The 20,554-nt window shown below is 39.0% G+C and overlaps 1 protein-coding gene across 26 annotated transcripts in view; it reads left to right on the plus strand.

Moving 5' to 3' along the window:
* Bap111 (Brahma associated protein 111kD) overlaps positions 1-20,554 on the plus strand; it is a 167,112-nt gene that overhangs the window by 128,699 nt on the left and 17,859 nt on the right. For 24 of the 26 annotated variants that reach the window (XM_067128388.1, XM_067128384.1, XM_067128362.1 and 21 more), the window contains 3 exons: positions 1,621-1,769; positions 4,638-4,718; positions 5,255-5,386. In XM_067128388.1, coding sequence (XP_066984489.1) covers positions 1,621-1,769; positions 4,638-4,718; positions 5,255-5,386 — 362 coding nt within the window. The remainder of the gene's footprint in view (positions 1-1,620; positions 1,770-4,637; positions 4,719-5,254; positions 5,387-20,554) is intronic. The other 2 variants (XM_067128364.1, XM_067128376.1) reach the window with 1 other exon arrangement.

The raw sequence follows: 20,554 nt of genomic DNA on the forward strand, positions 1-20,554 counted from the left end.
GTCCTTTCTGTAAATGCAATTTTTATTGTGGCATCCATTTAGAAGATACAATGATGTCATAACTCCATACACCCTGCAGGGGGTTAGTGCCATCAGTGCATCTCTTTCCAGCGTCCCTTCGGCCCCTAGCTGCAACCCCTTTCAATCCTTTTAGTGTACATCCGTTCATATTCTCTTTCTTCCATCTTACTTTCCACCCTCTCTTAACAGTTGATTCATAGTGCAACTGTGAGGTCTTCCTCCATTACATCTTTTGAACTTTTTACTGTCAGTTTCTGTTTCAGCACCGAATGACCTCATAGGTCCCAGAGCTTGTCCTTTGGCCTAAATTCTATATTCTAGTCTAGTCTCTACACTCCGTACATTGGTATGCCAACATTTTTGGAAAGTAGGCCATTTATGAACAGTGGCCTTTCACAGCATTACATGCATTGACACTCTACTCATGTACTCCTTAGTCCAGTGGTTCTCAACAAGTGTGCTGTGGCACCAATGGGTGCCATGTGATCAACTGTAGGTGCAGTATTTGGGTAAAAACTAAAAAATTAGGAAAATTTTCTATCAATGATCCCCTCATATTCCTGGCATCAGTGGTCAGGATACTTCAGTATCAGTTTGCCTGCCACTACATATTGTTCTCAGTTTATGCTAGGAAAAATTTTTTTCATAGTGAGAATGATTTTAATACATAATACTGACAAACATGGTTTTGTAATAAAGTGCAAGGACTTTGGGAGGCATGGCAGGGGTGCCTCTAGTCAGAAAAGGTTGGGAACCACTCCCATAGTCCTTTGAGGTACAGCTTGTTTCTTTATCATGAAGGTAATAGATTTTAAATATTCAGTTAACTCATAAAATGAGGAATTTCAAGGTGCTTCAGTATTTTTATTCACATGGCAATGTGATATGTGAGACCTTATTTTTTTTAGATACGGTTGGTATGCTTACTTAATTATGAATCCAATCTCATGGTAATGCAATTATTGTGTATTAGTATTTTTATAAGGAAATTTTCTTGGATATTGTAGCTGCCTTAAATGTTGCTGGATCTAGCAGAATACAGTACAGTATTTTAGACTAATGAAAATGTCTTCTGTTGCTAATCTGCAACCTTGCTTGGCTGTAATATTCATAGCATGCTGATCTCATCTGTGTGGAATATGGAGACTTTTTACCCCACTAAAAATATGTACCAGCTTTGGTTACCCTTTGGCTTTATCAAATAACCCACATCATGGTTTATCCCAGTTTAAATGTGTTGTTGGTTAGTAAGATAGTTCACTGGAACTTGGTTGCCAAATGCTGAGACATTGATTCTTCATCAGTAATTTTTTTTATCATTCTTTTCAGATTATTGAATATTCCCCATTTAGATCAGTTAGGGGTTCAGCTTTATGATATATAGCTTGGGGCATGTATTTTTATTTTTGATTATTAAGAGAAAGAATGGAAATATTTAAAATCATGTTTTGAATTTTGAGAAAAAGATTTCTGTTAGTATATAGGTACTTACGGTATTTGCTGTAATACCTATGAAGTAAGATTATTTTCTTGTGTATGACACTTTCATTTTGATACCATACTTAACTAGATATTCTCCCTTTCCTGAATCGTATATAGATCGGTTGGCTCGTACTCCAAATACTCCATCATCGTCCTCGAAGGGTGTAGGTGAAGCCAACGTACCAAGTCCATTTTCATCGTCACATCTAGGAAACCCTGCCTTTAACCCTCAGAAAATGGGTACTGGCAAGGGAGGGGTGAGTAAGGTATAAAGAGGTATCGGTGCGTCATGTATTCTCTTGATATATAACTCATGTGACAAAAGTGGTTCGTGAAGTGAAAAAGTATACTGTATAGATATGATGCGGAACTGCAAAAATTGCGCTGTGTATTGAGAGTATGCATTCTGGTAATCAGCCTTTGGAGCAGCAAACATTGATTTATATATTGATACCGAGTACAGTATTGTCTGACGCACCAATCTTCAGTTTTAAATAATAAGCTTTGCCCTTGATATCAGGGCAGTAGTTTTAAAGTAGCATCATTTCCCCCCCTGTATCTTATGAATGATCAAAACTCCCTTTTACTGAATGAAAACTCTGTTGATCCTGTAGCTTCATATGCGTGCACTGAATGTGCCTCACTTTAATGTTAATATTTCCTTACATTAGGAAGGAAAACTATGTATGATTTTGTTGTGTATCTCATGATGGTATTGAGGAAAGTAGAGAATTATGTAAATATGTAACTAATTGGATAATGGTCATAATTTTATGAATTATATAGTTGCTTATGTTGGATAAAATTTTCAGTTACAAAGGGTGTTTGTTATTCTATTTGTTGCTGGCAGATTATTGACCTTTCTCTGTTAGAGGGGGTATTTCTCAAGTACTGTACATCAAAGGCAGGAAGCAATAGCCAAAGGTATACAGTATAGGGATAATAGTTAACCCTTTTGGAACTGTGTAAGGAAGCAGTAATATGAGTAAAAGTGGAAAATGAGAAATCTGAACTTTGGCAGTGAGTTGGTGTTTTAAAAAGTAAATCTGAATGTTTTCATAATACAGTACATGCTTTAGCGAGCTTAAAAGTTAAGATTAAATAAGTATGATGGTGATGGTGATTAAAGTATTACTCAGATGAAATTCAACAAGATTTTAGTTCTAATGAAAAGCTGGATTGTGGTATTTATCATTCATTTGAAACCAGACATTGCTGAAGAGGAACCTTTCCAGAAATGATTAGCAACAGGAATACAAGGTCTCATCTCAAGGCTGGTTCTAAAGCTGTGGACAAAGCATTCCCAAATTTTAAGCTCGGTATTTAATGTATTTCAAGTAGGCTTCTTGGGATGTGGCACATTTATTACTGCAGTAACTGCCACTGCTGAAAGCATTTAGTAGATAATAATTGGGATTAGTCAATGAGCTATTCATTACTTTTGTCTTTTAATTTGCTTTTGTTGGGATATAAACCATTGCCTTTTATATTACGAGTTAATTACCTTGTTACCAAGTTCAGTGGTCATTCCATTTTGCACTGATGGATACTCCTAATATAAAAGACTGGTTGGTAAACCTTGGAAAAATACAGATTTCTATTAAAAAATTATCATTTTGTTGGTCTCCAAATCTTAAGATTTCCATATTTTTGTTATAAGAAAAGCCTAATTCACTTCAGAAGGTTAATCAATAACAATTCTGTGCAGCCTGTGATATGCTGTGTAATGCAAGAGTTGTGGAAAATAAAACTTCTCCAACCCAATCATATGATTTTAGGATTTTTGTGTCAAGCACAGGATCTCACAGGTCTTGCAGCTCCCTTTGTGGTTGATGTATCTTTAACTGAAAGTCATGCTGAAGGGTTTGAGATCTGGAAAAACACATTAAATCAAGATTAATATGACAAAGACCTTCATTAAATCAAGATTAAAATGATGAAGACCTTGTTGCTGATCCCAAAAGGTGACTTTGAAGAATGATTCCAGCTAATTGTTTTTGTGAAATGTTGACTACTTGTTGATCAGACCTCATGTATGACATACTTGTAGTAGGAACTTCTTACAGGTATTGTAGCAGCAGGAGGTACTAAAAAAAGTAAAAATAAATTCAGAGATAATCACGAGTAAAATGTTTTACATACACTGAGATATTCAAATAGGTACTGTATAAAAATAAATTCAGAGATAATTACTAGTAAAATGTTTTACATACACTGAGATATTCAAATAGGTACTGTACTGAACGGTATATTCTTTTTTAGGTACCACCTTAATCATCATCGCCAAGTACAGTACCTTTTGGGACATTTCAGTTTGTCTGTTATGTTGTATGAAGAATGTATGTCACAGAGAAGGGTCAGCTCATTATGACATGGGCTGTGTATTGTATGTAAATTAGAAATTTGTATGCAGCAATAGTAATGATTGTATTAGTAGTAACTGTGGTAGTATTGTCATCTTCATTATTATAATTATATTTTTCTCCACAAACCTCATGTAATTGTAGCTTAATCTTTGGTAGGAACAAGTTTCTCAGAAGGAATCTAGTTTATGCCATTGCCTGCTAATGAGCTTTGAATCCACTGTTAATTTTAACTCTTTGGTATTCGTGGATTGTGATATTTTCTTTTGTTTTTGTCATTTTCTGTTAACATTTCTCGTCTCTCAACAGTGTATTGTTGTGTATGGTTTGGTTATATGCAAGCATGCATATACACTTGGCATAATGTGTAGTATATTTTTCTGCTGTAGTTTTTCATGAATTAAAAGGGTGCATATGAAGCTGCAGACATAACAGAGATTTTAACAATATATTATCAAAGTGAGTTGTTATAAACATAAAGGCTGTTTTGATTAAAATAGAGAATCCTGTTGGAAACTTGCATTCTTGTGCTGGTTGGTCATGTAGTTTTCCCTCCTTTGGTAAAACTTGTATTGGTATCAGTTGATGTTCTTCCTACTTGTAGGCACCACTGTAGTTATGTATCTCATTACCAGGTATCCCATTGTCAATGAAAGTAGCAATTGCTAGCATTGATACCACTTTGGGATAAAGGAATGCATGCTCTTGAAATTGATAGCCTCCCCCCGAGGCTGAGATTAGACAAAATCTTCAAACCTTTCTTGCTTCCAGCAAAGCGGCGAAGGGCGGATCCCGAAACCACCAAAGGCCCCTGACAAGCCACTGATGCCCTACATGAGATACTCTCGCAAGGTATGACTTCAGTCTTTGTTTTTGTAACTGTTGTTCTTGCATGATTAGCATTTGTATAATTGACTGTATTTTGGGGTAATTTTGTAAACTAAAATTTTCTGTTGTTAGTTTAAGTTTTGAGGTTTTAAAATGAGTGAATTTTTCAAGTTTTGTTTTCTAGGAATTTTTTTCTGGCTTTTATCTTCATTCATGCTACTTAATGTAAATGTGAAGGGGGAAGGGAAGATAAAGTTGCATTATTTGGTTTTGATTTATAAACCAGAATGGAAATGCTGTTTTAATATATTTATTGGAGTCTTAAGTTTATTGTAAAATCATTATGGACAATTTTAACTTGATTCTATAATTATCATAGCTATGTGGTATTTATACTGGTATCATTCACCTTAGTAAAGATATTTTCAAAGTTGCCCTGTTATTGAATTGTTAACTTTGTGTAATGCACACATTAAAACTACAACCCTAAATTTTATCTTCAGTTTTATACAGTTAGTGAGAGTTGATTATCATTTTATTCAACTGACATTGTATTTCAGGTTTGGGACCAAGTTAAAGCTGCTAACAATGATTTAAAGTTATGGGAAATTGGCAAAATTATCGGATCCATGTGGCGAGACCTTCCTGAAGCCGACAAACAGGATTACGTAGATGAATATGAGACAGAGAAGGTAAAATATCCTGGAGTGATTTGATTTTTTTTGAAAAACCTCATTAACAGAATAAATTTAAGTTACATTTATTTGGTATCACAGATATTTAGGACCTTATATATATAGGTAAAGTTCAGTATTTCTGCAGCAGTTTACAAAGACACCCAATAGCCATTAAAATAACATTATGAACATAGGAGTTGGTCATTATGTATTGCCATTATGTTTTACGTTTCATCATACTTTATATGTATTATGTAGAGGGATATCCTAAAACAGACAGAACTATGTTGACAAACATGAGACAGAGAAAGTAACATGTCTAGGAGTAATTCAGTTTTCTTAAAGCTGCATGGAAAGAGTAAATTGCATTTGTTTATTTTTGGCATCATATAATCAAAGCCTTACTAGTTATCAGTGAACAGATGTATTTCTGTAATACTCCACATAGCTCCCAATAGCTGTTAAAATAGTATTCCGAGCCTAGTTAATAGTTACATGCATCACCAGCTTATAAACAACATCTGTATTTGTCATTAGAATTGATATCCACTTTTTAAGTCCCCAACAAATTTTTCTGCACGCAGTGATCTTACAGTTCCAGTGCTTGTGCTGTCCCAAAATCCCTTAGATCCATCCATTCATCCATCTATCCACAGAATTCTGGAGCTACTATTTACTCTATTCCAAGCACTACACAGTATAGAAAATGGAAAGTTTTTCGTTGTGTTGCAGCTGTGTGTGTATGTTAACTTCATCAGAGGTATAGATACTAATTCAGCCCTTTCAAGTGCAAGAAGAATCAGTAACTTTGGATCAGTTGATGAGAAAATTTTAGGTCTCATACCAAGAATATTAAATGATTTTGACAAGAGTTTAGTATGGCAGTCATAAATTTTACATAATTAATTTTCCACCGAGTTTACTTTTTTACATACGTACATTTTTTTGCTTTGTGCAACTTTTATTTGCTGGTACACAATTTTTACCTACTGTGCCATAGTAGATATTGTCATTACTCTTTCAGGTATAAGTGATATATAAAAGTATTGTTTATTCCCACTGGTTTTAAAGTTATGAGATTAACATATTTTAAGAATATAAGGGAAAACATTTAATTTTTATAACTATTTGTTAAAACTTTTGTGAGAGCAGGAATTAATTTTGTTCATAAGTTTTGTTTTATAGCTTTAGTTCTTGTAAATAAAATAAAACATTATTAATTAGAAGTAGGATTTGTAGTGAAATGTATAAGGTTCTTATTTAGTTTAAATAATAATTGCAAGCTAAAGTAAACTTAAGGGAAGAGGAGTAATATGCAAGTAGTACATAGTAGTTGAAGCTGTATTAACTCGAAAGAAATAGCTTTACATAAATAACTTGCCTAGTAACTACATAGCCATTAGTGTCTAACTGTCACAGCAGTTCAAAATTTGAAATTTGCGGTAATACGCTAATGCTTTGGTGTAGGTAACTAGACCCCGCCCACTTTCGGGGAAGAATAGGTACAACAGTGCTGGAGAGCTCAATTCGTTTCTCCCAGTCAACGACTGGTCATCGGTTGGCTTAGCAGCTCTGATTTTAATTTCAACGGATGGTTGTATCTTTTGCCTTCAGTGAAGTAGTCATTTGTGTTGATAGCGTGCTAATAAAGGGATTTTGACAAAGGAAAAATCTATTTCTGGGTGAAGACCTGTGTCGCCCATTGAAATGTCCCATATAGCACACATTTCACTGGGCGACACAGGTCGATCCCAGAAAAGGGATTTTGACAAAGGAAAAATCTATTTCTGGGTGAAGACCTGTGTCGCCCAGTGAAATGTGTGCTATATGGGACATTTCACTGGGCGACACAGGTCGATCCCAGAAATTACTAGTTTAGCAAGTTCCTCATTAAGACTTTGACTGCTATCGACTTAGTATGTCGGATTCTAGTTTGTCCAGTGTTAGGTATTGCAGCAAAGGCTGTGATACGAGACTTACTTTTGCTAAGTGTGACTCGCACACTTTGTGTTGCCATGGTAGAGGGCAGATTTGCACGTTTGAATTTAAATGTGATGAATGCAAAGACTAGGATCAGGGGAAATGGAAAGTGTTAGATGCACATCTTGATAAACTACAGAAAGACAGACAGAGAAATGTAGCTGCTAGAGCCGAAGCTAGGGATTTAGCCACTCAGGTTTCTACTCTGAAATCGGATGTTGCTAATTCAACTTGTGATTGCTTTCTCCCCAATCATCACCCCTTCGACTTTTCCTCCTACTTTATTAACTGGTTCCCATTCTTCTGAACTCGATGCCAATGCCAGCCTCGAAGCTAGGACAGACCAAAAGTTTGGTCTTCTTGTTAACACTGTAGCCCAGATCGGGTCTTCTGTTGAGGCCCTTATGGACCAAGTGAACGTGATTAGTGTCAGTGCAAGTGTAGTGTCAGCGGAGGAGGTGACTATTCATCCCACTGATGCTCCTAGACAAAGGTCATTTTCAAACTCCCCCAAAGCTGGGAGGAGGCAAACCGGAGGTCTAAGGGAGGTTGATGGGGTTTGCCCACGGGTAGTTATCCCCTCAACCGAGCCTGTTGATCGTACCCAGGACTCGGTGGAAAGCCGCTGGAAAGGCATCCATACTGATGTGCACTGTGCACTCTCTGTTGTCCAGTGACTTGGGCTCCAGTGCGGACAGAGGGCGTAAGCGCTTTTCAACAATGTCAGGACCATTGAAAAGGCATGTTCCTTCCACTGAGTGGGTTTCCCTGCTTCCCCGTAAGCTTCCCAGGGAGCAAGAGCATAATCCTCTTCCCTCCTGCAGTTTTTGGGATAGTCCTGAGCGGGCTACGCATGATTCTCCTGTGACAGAGCGCCAAATACGCCGAAGCGGTCTTCCTCTTTGAAGAAGCAGTCTGAGCACCCATTTGCCAATCATCCAGTGTTCAAGCAATCTGTGTCGAGGCGCCCATCTTCTGACCGCCCAGCTTCCAAGCGCCCAATGTCCGAGCGTATAGTGTCAGATCGCCCAGTGTCTAAGCTACCAGTGTGTGAGAGCATAGTGTCAGAGCTCCCAGTGTCCGAGCGCCAAGTTTCAGAGCGTAAAGTGTCTGACGGTCGGGTGTCCGAGCATACAGTGTCCAAACACTCAGTGTTTTCCGAGCACCATGTGTCTGTACGCCCAGTTTCCGAGCGCCAAATGTCAGTTTCACCAGTGTCAAAGTGTTCTCCAGTGCATGACATTCTCCCTTACCTGGGGGCACACCTGTGTTTGTGTGACCTCCATTACACTCAGTGTCAGTAGCCAAGCATTCTGTGCCAACCCGTGCTGTCACGGATCCTTCATTGGAGCCAGTATTCTAGGCATTTAGCAGAAGCAGCCTTCTGCTACGCAGGATCAACCAGACTTAGCCCCTTTCTCTATTTTGGCCAATGAAGAAGCAGACGAAGAAGCCATGGAACAAGAGCATCCTACGTCAGCATATGCAGGGCTCTTAACCCTCACAATCCGGGCTACAATACGCTTATGTAACCTCTGAGACCGGGCTAAAATTGACCATTGCAAATTGGAGAAAAATACATATCTGTGGAAAGGTAATAGCATGCACATGAACATGGAACAAAAAAAAATAAAAAAAATTTTGTACTTACCAGAGTGAGTTGATTATAAAGTGCTATAAGTAGGATGAGCGGGGAGACAGCTGGCTGAAAAGAATTGGCCCGGCGCTGGCCTTTTCACTTTCACGCTAACAAACAATACCACGCAAAATAATGAATTCTAAAAGTTTGCACTTGTATACAACAAATATAATACAATAAAAGTTATTTACATGTAAGTTATTACCCGTAAAATGCAATGAAAATGAAACATACCCATAAATGTAAAAAAAGTATATAAAAAGTAATACTGGGAAAAAAGTTATCGAAAGCCTTATATTTCTGCCCTTATCGTATGAAAAATATTAGTATTTATGAAAGACCCAGAATGTAATATGAAAACCCGTAATGTAGAGTAAAAGTTATTGAAAGTGAACAATACCCATCAAGTTATACCCGTAAAATGCCATGAAATTGAAATATATATCATCAATGTATGCCAACACATTTCTCGACTCAATGAAAAGCTCTCTCTCTCTCTCTCTCTGTCTCTCTCTAATCTCTCTCTCTCTCTCTCTCTCTGAAATAAAAGTTATAAATTATTACTCTCTTAAAAAAAATGTAAAACAAAGTTTACTGCAATGAAAATGAAACATACCCATAAATGAAAAAAAAGTATATAAAAAGTAATACTGTAAAAAAAAGCCTTATATTTCTGCCCTTTATTAGTAAAAGACCCGTAATGTAATATGAAACCCGTAATGTAAAGTAAAAGTTATTGAAAGTGAACAATTCAAGTTATACCCGTAAAAATGCCAAAATTGAAATATATATCGAAACATTTCCTCATAAAATGTAAAAAAGACTGTCATAATATAAAAAGAAAAAGTAATTACCAGGTAAATAAAAACAAAGTTACTTGAAATAAAAGTTATGATAACATATTTTACTCTGCCTCTCTCTATCATTGTAGCTAGAAAATATTGTGGTATTTATGAAAGACCCACACATATATATATAATTATATGAAAATATATACTTGAAATAAAGTTAAAATTATTACCCGAAAATGCAATGAAATCAAACATACCCATAAATGAAAAAAAGTATATAAAAGTAATACTGGTTATCGAAAGCCTTATATTTCTGCCCTTATTTATTAGTAAAAGACCCGTTGAAAACCCAATGTAAAGTAAAAGTTATTGAAAAAACAATACCCATCAAGTTATACAAAATGAAATATATCTCTCTCTCTGAATCTCTCTCTCTCTCTCTCTCTCTCTCTCTCTCTCTCTCTCTCTCTCTCTCTCTCATATAAAAGACTGTCAAGTGAATAATATACCCGTAAAAGAAAAAGTGAATTACCAGGTAAATAAAAACAAAGTTTACTTGAAATAAAAAGTTATGATAACATAGTATTTACTCTCTCTCTCTCTCTCTCTCTCTCTCTCTCTCTCTCTCTCTCTCTCTCTCTCTCTCTCTCTCTCTCTCTCTCTCACTCCTAGAATTCATTGTAGCTGTGGTATATTTTGAAGCATGGCAAACATAGACCGACGCCACATGTTGGGCACCAGGTTGTGACCAACTTCCTCCATCTTTCCTCAATGTTCTTTGTGTTAGCACATACATGGCAGGTCCTCTGGCTCAGTTTTCCCTTTGGGTTTGGGAAGGCGGTCCAAGTGGGTCTGGCACCATTGTCTGGGTGCCAGACGACGCGTTTCTGGTTGCTCGACAAATTTTCCCTTGGCTGTTCTCTGGAATTGGCCATATTTCAAAGAGCTGTTTACACACGTTGAGTGAAAAGTAGCGCAGAGAAATTGACTGTTTTGTATGGAATTTGTACAGGTTATACGCATTCAGCATACAAACGTCTATGATGTGGAATAGGGCTTTCTTGTACCACTTCATTGTTCTCCGAGTGCATGCCACGTATCCAATTTGCATATCAGATTTATCTACAAGACGATGTTTTTCACGTAGTCCACAATCACATCTGGTTTGTAAATGGTTTCACGTGTTCTGTAGTCCTGTTTCCCAGTGGATATCATTTGCCCAGTGTGAATCCCCGACAACAGATTGAATTCCTTCGGTCCTTCCATTTCACAAGGAGATGATGAGCTTTCTTTCTGAAAACAGCCTCACCTCGTTTGATACCCTTTGGGAATTTGGGCATTCCTTTTCTATTGTCTCTGACCGTCCCAACCAACCCGGTGTTGTTGTCATGGAGATAAGTACTTAGCCCCGGGCTGGTGTAGTAGTTATCAGTATACAGGATATGGCCTGCATTCCAATAGGGATCCATTAGCGTCTTCACAACGGCCCCTGAATGCCCCAAGGGATCATTAGCTGGGATGTCTACGCCTGTCCCTGTATAAATGACAATGTCAAGAACATATCCCGTTTTACAGTCACAAATAACATATATTTTTATCCCAAAACGATGTCTTTTTGTTCTTATGTATTGCTTGAATATCAGTCTACCCTTGAATAACACTAAACTTTCATCCACAACAAGTTTTTGGAAGGGATAAAAATATTTTTGAATCTTTCCCATACCATTTCAAGACATCTCTTATTTTCCACAGTCTATCATTACTATTTCTATCCCTCATCTCATTGTCTGAAAATGCAAGAACCGATATATATCCTGATATCTGTCACGTGGCATGAAATTTCCATATATTGGCGTATATATGTATGCATCTGTTGCCCAGTAATCCCTCATACGATGCTTCGATGTATGAGGCATTAGTAACGTGAGAGCCAGGAACACTATCATTTCTTGGAGACAAACATCCACCCATTTCTTCATCTTCGATGTACCAGGAGGCCTGTCACGTGTGAGGAGCGAGTGATACCGATTGGTTTCATCGACCATGACTTGCACTATATCATCGCGATGAATTTCCGAAAATAATCGGATTCTTCACTCATATTAGGGTCGAGGTCAAAATCTAGCGTCACTCCTGCTGAACCACCAAAACATAATCATGAGGAACGAAATTACGCCCATCAGTCCAACCGTCATCTTCTGTAGCTGCAGCCGACCCATGTGTTCGAACACCACGGCCGCTTCCCTTCCCCGATGAACTGCGAGAGGAAGAGGATCCCACCCTCCCCGTTGCCTGCCTGCGGCCGCCGGCAAACGGACCCTCTGCCTCGAGAATGTCTTCTTCATCATCAATTATTTCGCTTGATAAGCATCACTATCATCACTACTACTATCAGTTTCTTGCTGACGATATGTAGGATCATTCAGTTCCTCATCACCACTTTCATCAGCCCATCCCAAGCCTTCGAGAACGCCGTTCTCGTAATCAGACTCGCTCCCATAGCTATCACTATCGTGGAATTCTTCCAACAATTTCAAAGTTTCACTGATTTCTTTGGTCGTTAGGGGCCTCTTTTTACTACTAATTTTTTTCTTACTAGTAGAAGGATCACTGACAAAAGTATCACTATCATCCGAGACACGTGGGCGCGCACCAAGACCGCGCGAAGTGCTTGGTTGGGGGTCAGAAGAAAATGATCCGCGACCCTCCATAGCCAATGCTTGGGGACTACTGATCGCTCTCATTCAGCTCTCAGAGGTGGTGTATGGTGATCTATGGGTTGCCAATTTGTCAAAAATACTCTAGAGGTGTCGCAGCAGAAAAATTGCGCCAATTCCATTCAAAACATTTGGCGGGCGATTGAAATCTTTCAGGAAAGATACCCGGACTCCGCCACAGAGTTAATTTAAATCTTTCAGGAAAGATACCCGGACTGTGGGGGTTAAAGTACTTCCTCTTCTGCTACCCAGCTTTCTTCTTTCCAAGGGCCCCGTTGTCTCCAGGTTCTGCCTTTATGATGAGGCAACCAATAGTGTCCGCCTGACTAATGAAGAGGGAGTTTGGTAAGGTGGTTTTCAGCGCACCTCCCTCTTGTTTGTCGCCAAGGAGGTACTTGTCATATTCAACTGGAGAAGCTCCTTCTCTTGGAGTTTCTGCCTCCTCCCAGGGGGACTTCCCCAGCCTTGTTGACTCGGCACAGAGATCTACTTTTAATTCTGCAAAGATCATGGTCACGTCCTTGGAGTTACAGGCAGTCCCCGGTAATTGGCGATCCGGTTTTATGGGGCTTGTCTAGCGAGGAAAATCTGTGATTTTCAGTGCCGAAAATCACCAATTTCTGCTTCCGAAAATCACCAATTTCCACTTGTCCGTGCCAATGATTGGGTATTGGTGCCTGTACATACCTAACAGAGGCGCTGATCTTAGGTTATCAGTGCCATTAAGAGCCGAAAATCGCAGATTATCGGTTATTGGCGATTTTTGCTTATCATCAAGCTGTCAGAACTGAACCCCTGCCAATAACCGGGGACTGCCTGTAGACCATTTAGGGAGAAATGTCTTCAAAGTCTTAGAAGCTTTCAGCTTCTTGGACTGGAAAAGGGTTGTTTTTGGGGGGGGGCCCTTAACCAAGAAGATAGAGGACTGTAGTACATTCAAGAGAACTTCTCATCAGATAGGTTGGGAGTGCTCTCATGTGCGAATAAGGCCATCAGGGATGGCTCCCAAGAGCTGGCTGCCTTATTCTCCATGAGAGTTCTCAAGAAGAGAAAACTGTGGTATACTTATACCACAAAAGGTGTCACTCCCTCTCAGAGGTTGGCTGTCCTATTCGCTCTCTTGGATCATTCAGCCTTATTCCCGAGATCTACAGAGAGCACGTCGCATCGGACTTACAGAAGAAGTCGACACAAGACCTTTTAATGCAGTCTACAAGGCGTTCCAAGGAACCAAGCCATGGTGCTTAAGTCTCGTTCAGTACAAGGACTGTCTCCCTGCTGCAGCAGCAGCCCTTTCAAAGTGAAAGAGCTAAGTTTCAGCCCCGTCCTCACTCAAACCTGTGGTCAGTCCAACCAGACAAGAAGTCGTCCTCCAAACCGGCCTCTCACAAGTGAGGCCAGATGGAAAGCCAGGAACGCAGAACCCTGAGTAGTCAAAATCCTCCAAGAGGGCTATGCCATCCCATTCAGGGAAAAACCTCCTTTGACATCCTACCCATCAGCTTAACAGTCTACTCAGTAGGCTCGGAGAGGCTTTTGGCCCTAAAGGAAGATGTCTCATCTCTACTCAGGAAAAGAGGTGTAGAGATGGTCGAAGACTCAAGCTCAGAAGGATTTTACAACCGACTGTTCATGTTCCCAAGGCGTCGGGAGGTTGGAGACCTGTCCTGGATGTCAGCGCATTGAACTTTTTTGTGCAGACCACCAAGTTCAAGATGGAAATGAACAGATCAGTCCAGTCGGCCATTCATCAGGGAGACTGGATGGTGACGATCAACATGCAGGACGCGTATTCCCTTGTTCCAGTACAGCTGCACTCCAGGAAGTATCTTAAGTTTTGTATTGCAGGGCAGAGTCCTTCAGTTCAGAGCTCTGTGCTCCGGCCTCTCTTTAGCTCCGCAAGTTTTCACCCATGTTCTCGGCCCGGTTGCGAAATGCATCCATCTCATGGTTATTAACGTCTGTCTGTATTTGGATGACTGGCTACTACACTCATCGAGAACAAGATGTACGGAGGACGTTCAAAAGACACTTCTGCTTGCTCAAGAGTTGGGCCTTTTAATCAATTTTCAGAAGTCTCAATTAGCTCAGATACAATCGATTCTCTATTTGGGGATGAGGATCAATGCTCTGACTTTTCAGGCTTTTCTATTCCACAAAAGAATCCAAGCCTGCCTTCAGAAAGTAAGGAACTTCATTTCTTGCTGGTCATGCACAGCCAACGAATAGATGAGTCTGCTGGGCACACTCATCCATCAAGAAGATTGTGCCTCTAGGAAGACTACACATGAGTCCTGCAATTCTTCCTAAAGGCCAGTTGGCACAGGAAAACTCTCCCAGACTCCTTCATTTTCTGCATCACTCCCAAAATCAAGGAGGACTTTTGATGGTGGCTTGCAGAAGAGAGGTTTTTAGTAGGAAAGTCACTGCAGCCTCTGAGCCCCGACCTAACATTGTACTCAGACGCTTTGGATCTGGGTTGGGGGCTTTTTTAAACAACTGGAAAGTTTCCAGGACATGGTCTGTGCATTTCACGACTGCAACGTACAACATAACAGTCACAGTCCATTCAGACAACACTACCGCTTTACCCTATATCAAGAACCAGGGAGGGACTTGCTCCTTCTCCCTTTACGAAGCAGCCAAGGATGTTCTTCTCTGGGCACAGAAGAACCACACCAGAATACTAGCTCACTTCATCCAGGGCAAGTTAAACGTCCTTTCGGACTAATTAAGTCGCTGCAGACAGGTCCTACCGACAGAATGGACACTGAATCCGCAGGGGTGCACCGACCTGTGGAAATGGTGGAGAAAGCCATGGATAGATCTGTTTGCAACATCGAGCAACCATCGCCTCTCCGTTTCACTGTTCCCCAGCCCTGGACCCTGTGGCATGGGCGACGGATGCCATGCTCCAGGACTGGTCAGACTTGGATGTGTATGCCTTTCCACTGTTCAGAGAAGTGTATGTGTATACCTTTCCACTGTTGAGAGAAGTTCTAACAAAGTTCATGACTCACAACAACACACCCATGATTCTTGTAGCTCCGTTTTGGCCACAGAAGAAGTGGTTCCCGGACCTTCTCAGAGTCCCTAACAGACTTCTCCCGGACTTCTGCCACAGAAGAGAAGCCTTCTAAAGCAGCCTCACTTCCATCAGTTCCATCAAGGCTTATCCACTCTTGCTCCGACAGGCTTCAGACTGTCAGGGAACATGTCAGAACGAAGGACTTTTCAAGAAAAGCTGCAGAAGCAATCGCTAAGTGCAGATGTCAGTCTTCCGCTAATGTCTACCAGGTGCAGTGGACAGTCTTTCATAGCTGGTGCCAAAGACATGATGTCTCTTCTTATAAAACCTCTGTAGCACAGAATGCTGATTTTTTAGTATTTCTGAGGTCCTCTTGAGGTTTAGCTACCTCCACTTTCAGAGGCTATAGGTCTATGTTAAACTCCGTGGTTAGACATAGAGGTCTGGATTTTTCTATTAATCAAGACATAAGCAATTTGATTAAGTCCTTAGACACTTCCAAGCAAGAGAAGTCTATGTCAGTTGCCTGAAATCTAGATGTCACCCTCAAATGGCTCTCCAGCCCTCCATTTGAACCCCGACTCCTTATCGCTGCGTGATTTAACCAGGAAGACTCTCTTTTTTGTTGCTTTAGCTACTGCAAAGAGGATCAGCAAATTATGTGCTTTCAGTAAGACAGTGGGTTTTTTTGCAGGGAGACGCGGTCTGCTCATTTGCGCTTGGATTCCTGGCAAAGAACGAGACCCCGTCCAACCCCTGGCGTCATTCGTTCACGATCAGGAATTTAAAGGATATCCTTGGGCCAGTAGACCAGGAGAGAGCTCTTTGCCCAGTTAGAGCTCTAATGCAGTACTTGAATAGAACCAAGAAGATCAGAGATCCTTCTCGGCATCTATGGTGTTCAGTGAAGAACCCCCCACGTCCGTTATCTAAGAATGCCTTAGCCTTCTTTCTAAAGTGTGTTATTTTCAAATCACACACGGAAATTCAAGAGGACGTTCTCCCTGTTTTTAAAGTCAAAGCTCATGAAATAAGAGCAGTTGCCACTTCGTTGGTTTTTAAGAACAACTTGTTGCTTTCTACGATTCTCCAATCAACATACTGGAAGTCAAAATCAGTGTTCACCTCCAATTATTTGCGCAATGTAGGGACAGTTTATAACAATTGCAGTATGTTAGGTCCACTGGCCATGGCTGGCATGGTATTGGGGGAAGAAGGATAGGAGGTATCCCTTCTATTCCTCTATCTCCTCACCTTGTTAAGGATGTCGAGTACCCACCAGTCATTGTTTTTAATGCATGGGTGGTGGTTTTTGTTTTTAATGTTGTGTGGTAACAAATTTCTGGTTGTGTTTATATACTGCACCCAGGGCAAGGGCACTTGTTTTTTTGTAAAGTCTTGTCGGCCTTCGGAGTACTCCTTGTCTTCAAGGTTTCCCACTGAAGAAGAGACGACCCTCGGCTTTACTGCCGCGTCACTGCAGGTTGAGATGAGCGCCAACCAGAGGCAGTATCTTCCTGCTGCAGCTCTCTCACCAGGTAAGGCTACAACAAGCATTACACCAATGCTGCTAGCTATCTTTCGATTTCAAATTCATCTCCTTTACTAAGTGTTTTTGAGTAGAACATGTCCATGCATCCCACCTCCTGTCAATGTGGGATTCAGCTATAGAGTGGTTACTTGGTAAGTTACTTATATAAAGACATTTTTATGATAAAGTTTTATATAAAAGTGACATTTTTATGATAAAGTTTTATATAAAAATGACATTTTTATGATAAAGTTTTATGTATACTTAACAAGTAATCACATGATCAAAGCCCTCCTGCCTCCCCTCTCATGGACATAGGGCACAAACAAATTGAGCTCTCCAGCACTGTTGTACCTATTCTTCCCCGAAAGTGGGCGGGGTCTAGTTACCTGCACCAAAAGCAATAGCTCGTTACCGCGAATTTCAAATGTTGAACTGCCGTGATAGTTACAAACTAATAGCTATGTAGTTACTGGGTAAGTATATAAAAAACTTTCTTTTATCATAAAAATGTCATGTTCATGTATTGGGTACTGTAAAGAAGGTTGTGGTTCTAGTATAGTGTATGTAACCCTTATCTTATAAAGTAAATGGAACAGGTCCAGGTATGATTGGTAAGGAATAATATCTTTTATTGCCTATATGTGTTCTTCTTCTTTGGGACTTTTGTTTTACTTCAGCATATGAGAGATAACAGTACAGTTATTTTATTTTCTTTTTTTTATTATTTTACTGGGTATATATGTGATTTTGATATCACTGACATATTGCAAAGTTGCTTAGCCTCTTTAAAGCAGTATTGGAAGTGGCAACTGTGCTGAGCATCCATCCTTTTTAGCCATTTTGTCACTGTAAATCTATTTCAGTTGGTATCTTTCAAGTAATTGACAAAAAATTGAAATGTTAGGGTTTGAAAACATATAAATCAGGTTTAAACCTGTTTTTATTGAAGCCATTAATACTCAGAATTGATGTATTTTTTCTACTATAGTTTTTCATGAATTAAAAGGATGCTTATGAAGCTGCAGACATAACGTAGGTTTTAGGAGTTGCCATAGATGTCTATATTATTTATCATGCAGTCTTTGGCAAAAACTGCTATCCCGTACTGGCTTCCTTGAAAGAGTTCGATATAAACAACACCTAGATTCTTTCTCTGTTTATTCTTTCCTAAAAGCCAGTACAGGAAGTAATATAAATTTTAGCATTAGGGTATTAGAAATAGGCTGATATGTTGACAGTGATGGTAAGGGCCAGTAAACTAAAGAGAGTGTTTGATTATAGGTAGGGTGCCTAATTTAAGTAACAGAGAAGAATGTAGGGAGGGCAATTGCCACTGGTCTTGCAATACCACAAGGTGAAATAATATGATGGGAAGAGCAGTAGGGCTAGGCAGTATGTTGGATGGTAGTGATTATCTTTCTCTTCTTATAACTTCATTCCTGATGTAAAGGCACTGTAAAAGGAAAACTTCTTGTGGTGATATATTGATGGTGACTGTTGTAATGAATTGTATTGAGAGGTGCCCAATTTTGGTCAGAAAAAAGTAAAATTGAGTTTCTCTAAAAGTAGCAATTTTTTTCTGTGTTAGGTATGTCTTTGAGGAAGCAGATTAAAATATACAAATAAAATGCAAAGTAATTAATATGAGGCGTAGGAGAGCAAAGCAGAATTATAAAGACATGAGAAGAATTGAGCAGAATAGTATTAACAGTTGGATAAAAATTTTTAGCACTGTATTATATTAAAACATAAGAGAAAGTATCAGAATTGACAAAAGTGCTAAGAAGAACTTTATTGGCTCTTTCACCACCCCAAAGAATGACAACAGCTGTGTCTGCCTCTGCATCAGTAGGTGGTTCAAGTGAGAGAAATATCTTGTATTCAGCTTGATGATGTTTATTGTTACTTTAGGGCCTCCGCTGTACAAAACTTCAAACAAACAGTGAATGATGTTTGACAGTTGAGTATACTGTTTTCCTTTTTAACTAGGTTATGCTCCAAATGTAGTCTAGAGAAAAAGTTGTAAGGGGGAAGAAGATTAATAATTGTAAAAGAATAGTAGAAGATAAATAATATCAGATAGAAGAAGAACAGGATAACAAAGTGTTTTATGAACAAACAACACACTTCATTTTAACTTTGAGAAAATGGCAAGGTTAATAAAAATTTAATGTTGATATGAGGACCTGGGCTTAGGACCAGGCAGCGGCTTTAGGCCTTCAGCAAGCTCACCTTCCTCAACTCACACACTGTAATACAAGCATCAGTTTCTCCAGAAATATGTGGTAAAAGTAAGGGGGTGCAGTAAAACATATAAAATAATGGACGCAAGTTGGACCAGAGCGACCTTGGGCCAAATGCTGCAAAGAACCTTGAAGACTCAAACAGTGTGCCATGCAAGGCACATAGCAGTCAGTAAACCCTACAGAAAAAAAGTTTGGTAGTAAACAAGTTATATATAGTATATAAAATTTGTCAGGATGCCTTATAGTAGAGATAGGTTATATGTTTTAGTTGTTGTCAGGATTTATCATTGTTATTTTAAATGCAAATGTACCAGACCTCCCTTTAAAAATATTCAGGGTCAGATCTCCCAGAATTCTTCTTTAGACCAAAAGAACCAGCATAACTGGTGCATCCTTAATGCTGAAGTATAAGAGGACAACTAGAATGACCCAAGGTGACATGGTGTATGATCTGCCTCCTCAAGGCTGGATGATATATATAAACTATTCACCAGATTAGCCGTTAGACCACAGCAGTAGCATCTTTATTGGTTTTTCCTGCCATAACTGGTATTTACTTTTGAGTTATTTGTTGATAGGTATGCCAAAGAAGTATCCTAATTGCATTATTTGTATCTTCTTTTTAGAAAATACTTTCATTTGATAAGTGAAGCATTTGGATTATATAATAAAACTATGTAAAATCACTTTTTTTTCCAGAACAGAGTAGATTCAGAGTTCCCAGCATAAATTATGCTATTTTGTAGGTTTAGAGGTTGGGAGATAGTTTTTTAAGATATTTCAACTGTGAAAGAATTATAGAACTTTGTATTACTTGTGGATCATTTGATATATCATAATTACATACACAATAACTGACATTCCACATGTTGGCATGCATCTTTTAAAGTCATGTTTTACTGCTTGATATCTAAAATTTTAATTTATGTTGAAGTGAAATCCTTTATTTAGGTTGCTAAAAAACAGATTTTCCCAGTGCCAAATATACCTGTACGTACTTGCAGAATTACAGCATTCCTTGTATCTAAACTGTTGAGGATTTGTTCTTTTGCTAAGAGCTGTTTATTATTAAGTGTATCACAAGAAAACTTTCTAAGATTTATATGTAGCATTTCCTTTGGGTGTGGTATTCCTAATTTTTTTTCATTCATTCTTATTGTTTCCAAGGAAGTTTAAAAACTTAGAAACTAATACTCCCATAATAGTATTTGATTACCTGTACTTGATATTTCAATCTAAACTCTCTGC

This window comes from Macrobrachium rosenbergii, chromosome 26 (genome assembly GCF_040412425.1).
Source record: "Macrobrachium rosenbergii isolate ZJJX-2024 chromosome 26, ASM4041242v1, whole genome shotgun sequence".
Lineage (NCBI taxonomy): Eukaryota > Metazoa > Arthropoda > Malacostraca > Decapoda > Palaemonidae > Macrobrachium > Macrobrachium rosenbergii.